General features: G+C 44.6%; 1 protein-coding gene across 17 annotated transcripts in view; it reads left to right on the top strand.

Moving 5' to 3' along the window:
- The window catches only part of Sox5 (SRY-box transcription factor 5), a 943592-nt gene extending 939676 nt beyond the window's left edge, over positions 1 to 3916 (top strand). For all 17 annotated transcript variants that reach the window (XM_029534576.1, XM_029534569.1, XM_029534568.1 and 14 more), the window contains 2 exons: positions 1506 to 1722; positions 3273 to 3916. In XM_029534576.1, the coding sequence (XP_029390436.1) occupies positions 1506 to 1722; positions 3273 to 3576 (521 nt within the window). In that variant the 3' untranslated portion in view covers positions 3577 to 3916. The remainder of the gene's footprint in view (positions 1 to 1505; positions 1723 to 3272) is intronic.
- Positions 3917 to 6191: the final 2275 nt, after the last annotated feature.

The following is a 6191-nucleotide window of genomic DNA, read 5'->3' as shown; positions in this document are numbered from 1 at the left end:
CTCTCTCTCTCTCTCTCTCTCTCTCTCTCTCTCTCTCTCTCTCTCTCTCTGTCCCTCTCTCTCCTCTTGCCTACCCTCTCCCTATAGAACTGCCAGAATCCCATGTGAGCTTCCACCAGTGATTACATCTGTTCTTCACCACCTTACCCCTCCGAAAGGCTTACCTCCTCTAAGTACCCTGCAGTCAGATTAGCGTTCCCTTCTTGGCCAACACATGCTGAGGATGGAATTCCAGGCAAAACTGGATACAAGGAGGTGACCACACACCATCTGCAGCTGTGAGCAGCCCCTGGGGTTAAATCTGTACATTTGACTCAGGTAGAGCTGCTTCGTTTTCAGAGAAGCATGCCCCAACTGCAATTAGATCTTAAAGTCTGGATTTATGATTACACCAACCCCACTACTGGTATTCTTACTACACATGGCCACTCTGACAGAATCAAGGCATCTGACCACATCTAAACTGAGAATTAGCACATGCTATTTTTAGTGACACTTCAAATTTGTTTTTTTTCTCTATAAATACAAGTTAGATTAAATACAAAAGAGTAAAAAAAAAAAAACAAAAAAACCAAGTCACTCCCACTAACACAGATAATCATGAGGCAAGACATCTTTCCTCTTAAAGGAGGAATTGGTAAAATAAAAGTCTTGCTCAGTGCATATTTATTATGGTACATATGTATATAACACACATTTATGAATCAGATCTGCATGATGTTGGATAGGCGATTTCATGTGTGTGAAAACCAGTTCTCTCGCTTATGAAAACAGCTAGAGTGATGTCTACCTCGTAGGACAATAGCGAGATGACAAAGTGTCATTTTTAAAACCATTGTAACTTACCTTGTGAACCTGGGGGACCCTATGTGGAGGTGACTCCCAGGAGGTCAGTTCTCTCCATCCACCATCTGAGTCTGGGCCAGCCACCAGTGCCTTCACCCAGTGAGCTGTCCCAGGACCCAACATGACCCATGCTCTTAGCACAGCTCTCACATGGCAACCCCCAATCCTATGTCCCCTCACTTAGAGGGGTTCATTTTTAACCCCAGTGTTTTCTACAGACGTGGTTTCTGAAACCACATGATATATGAACTTTTGTGAGAGCACTGTACCCTCACATAGAAATACTCAAAGACTCAGTAAGTCAGACTCACAACATGGGACAACTTCATGTGGAGCATTTATCGATGTAACTACATCCTATGAAATTCTTGAGCTTTTCAGTGCATAATAAGCAAGTTTAGTTAAACTGTTCATTCAAGTCAAAAATAATACACTGCCCAGCGCTTGTGTCTTTGGGTGCATAATTTTCTTGCAGACACCTCTGTTCTTGTGAAATCTCGCCTTTCAAGTTGATCTTGCTAATCAGAAACATGTTTATATAGCTCTGGCTTTGGGCCAGCATTTTCTTTCAACTTCTTTCTTGTTCTCCACGGCATCTCCTTTTTTTAGGATTCTTAGAAACACTGCAAATTGGCATTGTAACCTCCTTGTCTCCGCAGGATCTCGCTGGAAAGCTATGACCAACCTAGAGAAACAGCCATACTATGAGGAGCAGGCCCGCCTCAGCAAACAACACCTGGAGAGGTACCCGGACTACAAGTACAAGCCTAGACCAAAGCGCACCTGCCTAGTGGACGGCAAGAAGCTGCGCATCGGCGAGTACAAGGCCATCATGCGGAACCGGAGGCAGGAAATGCGACAGTACTTCAACGTTGGGTATGGGAACTTCCTGTGTCACCCAGAGCCACCTCGCCAGTACACACACACACACACACACACACATGGGACTCTCCCCCTCCCCTTTTCTACTCAGTTGCAAGGAAACCTTCTGAAATGAACCTGCAGCCTCTCTCTAAGATTATTTTGTACCCTGTATGAAGCCATAAATACCTACATACGATACAGACAGGCAGGTATCTATTTGTTTAGAGGGGGAGCCACTGCAAGCTGCCTGCTCCTCTGTGGGTTTTATCCCAGCTTCTCTGAAGGCAGTTAGAAACTTAGAGGTATACTGGATCTAACCAGTTCTTTGCCTGGCTGGTGTTCATGACTTCCAATGTTTTACCATGATAGATTTCACCACTGGCAGCTTTGTTGAGATCACACAACCTAACAGGGATTCCAAATGAGTCACATGTTTCCGAATGCTGTGGAATTGCTGAGCCACCCCTCCCCCACCATACACACACCCACACGTATGAATTGCACAACTCCTGGGTGTGCATCTCATATAGCAGAAATTAAACTTAGGACACAGCAAGTTCATGGAGCGTTCCATCTGAACTTGAACCTGCCCAGAGGATGGTCCCTCTGCTTCCCACTGGGAGGTCAGTCACAGTGATGTCGTGTGCTGCCTGCGGCAACACTGTGGAAAACTCAAGACACACAGGGATAAAGTCACTCATGCCGGAAACAGTGGCATCCAGAAAACTTAGGAGAGCAAACACCATTCCCATTATAGTCAGAAGGAGAACGGGTAATAAAAGAAAAGTGGCGGTACCTGCCACGAACCCTCCATTCCTTTGAAAGAGCCAGTGTGCTCTATGCAAGGTTCATGGGGGGTGGGGGTCCTTTTCTGGAGTCCATAGTAAATCTTCAAAAGACTGAGAGAAGGAAGCCCACATGAATGTCTGTGAACCCACCCTGATAGGACCAGCTAAATCGATCTCTAAGGTCCAGTACAACCCAAGAAGGTGGAGTTCCCAGGTTAAAGGATTTAGAGAGTCCGTAGAGTGGGACAGTAGAAGCAGGCGACAGTGGTTTCTGAGGTGGTTCAGTGTCTATGAGGCTAGCCCTGACTCTGATCCCACAAAGGGCTAAGACCATTTCACATAGTAGGTGGATAACATGTTGCCATCTCATGTTTGGGGAAATCATAATGTTATTTTGAAAGTTGTAAATAGTTTAGAGATCTTCTTCCCCCTATTATATTGGAACTATCTTTGACTTCCGTTATGGGAACAGTCAGACTCCTCCTGGTCATAGTGAAGCCAAAGTGATCTGGGAGTCAAGGTCTTGGGTAAATTGGCTTATTTTTCCCCTGTGCCACATTTTTTTCCTAATAATGATAAAGTAGGGCTACCCTAATTATCAAATGGCAATTCTTAATGCCCCCAGATCTCTGAAGCACAACGCGTGCAGGTAATCGGCACAGGATGTCACTTGACCATGTTGGCTAATTGGGCTGATGCTGGTTCGAGTGAGGCGGCACCAAGGCAGTAAAGCCAAGAACTCCCGTGCACACTCACTGTCTCTTTCTGTGACAGGCAACAAGCACAGATCCCCATCGCGACGGCCGGCGTTGTGTACCCCGGTGCCATTGCCATGGCCGGAATGCCGTCCCCACACCTGCCCTCCGAGCACTCGAGCGTGTCCAGCAGCCCGGAGCCCGGGATGCCCGTGATTCAGAGCACTTACGGCGTGAAGGGAGAGGAGCCTCACATCAAGGAGGAGATCCAGCCTGAGGACATCAACGGAGAGATTTACGAGGAGTACGATGAGGAGGAGGAGGACCCGGATGTGGATTATGGGAGTGACAGCGAAAACCACATTGCGGGACAAGCCAACTGATAAGGGCCAACAGACTGTGGTGAGCCGAGGACTTGAAGAAGCCCTGGCCGGTTCATCCTTACCAGTGGCCAAGCACATTAACTCTCTCATACACTGACTGTTATTTTAACTGTTAGTCTTAAATAGTTGGGACATCAGCTGACAAATAGACCTCAGCCTCAAAAGGCTCGGAAAGGAAAAGAAAGAAAGAAAAAATTACAAGCAAACGTCATCAACAAGAAGAGATTGAAATAAGCTATGGGTAAACAGTGCCAGTAATTCAGCTGCTACACCCCAGCACTGAAGTCTCACCCGTCAACCTTTTTTTTTTTTTTAATAAACTTTATGGCTGTTTGTTCTATATTAGAAATCCTCACTCAGGTACACAGTGCCAACAAGTGGCTTGTGAATGTGTTATGTTGTTCTGTGCTACAATTTTTAAAAAGAAATAAGTTTTGTTCTGTTCTGTTCTGTTCTGTTCGGGGCAGGGGGGGGGTGGAGGAGGGAGGGTGGTTCTGGGTTTTCTCCTTTTTTATTTTCCTTTTCCTTTTGGTTGTTATCTTGCACCTGACAGACAGGGGGAAGCCTGCGGTCAGTTCCCTCCACCCTCTCTGTCTCTCTGCTTTAAAGATGGAGGCACGTGTGAGGGGCTGGGGGCAGAGAGGAAAACAGGAGTCTGTGTTTGCCTTCATTGCTTCTACACAACAGAGTCAGCAACCGTTTTCCTTAGAGACCCCTAACCCTTGCACACGACACTATGTCTTTGAGCAAGTGCCAAATTCGTCCCGAAGCGATCACCAACTTCATTTGCTTGTCCCTTCCTTTCTCGTCCCTTCTTCCGTTAGGACAGTGTTAAACCTTAGACAGTCCCTGAAAAGAGCTGACACCAGCAACTGGTGAGACTGCTTTTCGTTTCGTTTTGTTTTGTTTTGTTTTATTTGTTTTTGATTTTCTTTTTTCTTTTTCTTTTTAATGGAAACTGTAGGTGCCGTTCTCAGGTGAAAAGAGAGAGAGACAGAAATTTAGAGAAAAAAATATTTTCTGATCTTGGATTTCTGTGTGTGTGTGTGTGTGTGTGTGTGTGTGTGTGTGTGTGTATGTATGTATGTATGTATGTGTGTGATCATAGTACATTAGATACATTCCTATTAGGGAATAATGTCAGGCCATCGTGAGCAACACCCTCCATGTGGTCATAGAATTCCACCCCTCCCGAGCAAGTGGGCTTAGAAGCAATCTCAACCTTGACTTTGTACTTCCAGGGGCAATGGAACCAAGTGTAGAGCTCAGAAATTCTGTTTTTCAATTTCTAGTATGCTCATTATTGGGTGGACCTGGCGACCCTGTGTCACGGGCACATGCATGTCAGGCAGGGAAGTGACCAGCCAAATGATTCTGGAGGCTCCTTCTCCCTGGACAATTTGCTTTTTCTAATGTTTGCTACTTGGTGACCCGTGTGTACGTGTGTGCGTGTGTGCTTTTCCTGTTGAAACTTTGAGCAAAGCAATCATGATTTTGACTGAACCTATTTACCATTTTTTCAGAAATACAGAATTAGCTTATGTCTCCGATGTTCCATACTTTCCTGACGAGGAAACATAAATGACGGTTTTATAAGATTTTCTTTTCGTCTCTCCACGCAATGAGGTTAGAGACTGTTTGGATTTCACAAGCGTGGGCCATGTGTATTCGATACCCCAAGGATCAGGATTTGGTTAAACTTCACTGCAGCACCACAAAGTGGAGCCTAGATGTACACAGAGACCCCTTAACCAGCGTAATGGTCCTTCACTGTAATTTGAGCTTGCTAGAGATCAATTGCTGGTGCAGGCAGAGTGCAGGCTCAGAGCAATAAGCAAGGATGACTGGACCAACGACTCAAATTGCCAACCAAATGCCAAGGCAGTGATAGACAGACAACTGCACGCCCCTTTAGGACGCTCCCAACTGTGTTTAAATAGAGAGAGCACCTCAGCCAGGGACGTGTGTTCCCTGTTCCAGTCCTTTCTCATGTTGCCAAATACCACCCTCAAGTTTGATTTCCATACGTGAATAAGAAAAAAGAGGAGGAGGAGGAGGAGGAGGAAAACAAAACTCCTTTCTGTTTTTTTCTCTCTCAGAAGGTCTCGCTTTGGGGTTTTGCTTGGAGGAACTCATCACACCTGCATGTCAGAGGTTTTCTGTTCATGGGAGTTTTTTTGTTTTGTTTTTGTTTTTGTTTTCTTCTTATGACTGTATTTTCATTTGAATTGCCTCTTTGCTAGTGTAAAATTATGATTAAATAATAATAATAATAATAATAGTAATAATAATAACAGTCAGCTGTTCCCAGATTAGTAAATTATATATAATTTATTTTATTTCCCCCTATTTTATTCTGCTTTGAATTTGGAAGCTGTTAGGTATTTAAAACTAATTTCTATTTCTAGCTCATACACACATACACACATAGACACACGTCTGTATGTGTGCGTACATACAAACACTTGCTTCTCCACCCGTAACTTCCTCTGTGTTAACAGTTTTAGCCCCGGTAGCATTTGTTCTGGTATTTAATATGAAGGGGTGAATTAGGAGGAATGTCATGTTCAATCTTAATTAACTTATGCTCTTTCCTCTCATCTTAGTTATTTAAT

Source organism: Mus pahari, chromosome 2 (assembly GCF_900095145.1).
Source record: "Mus pahari chromosome 2, PAHARI_EIJ_v1.1, whole genome shotgun sequence".
Lineage (NCBI taxonomy): Eukaryota > Metazoa > Chordata > Mammalia > Rodentia > Muridae > Mus > Mus pahari.
This window is presented reverse-complemented; position numbering and strand designations above follow the sequence as displayed.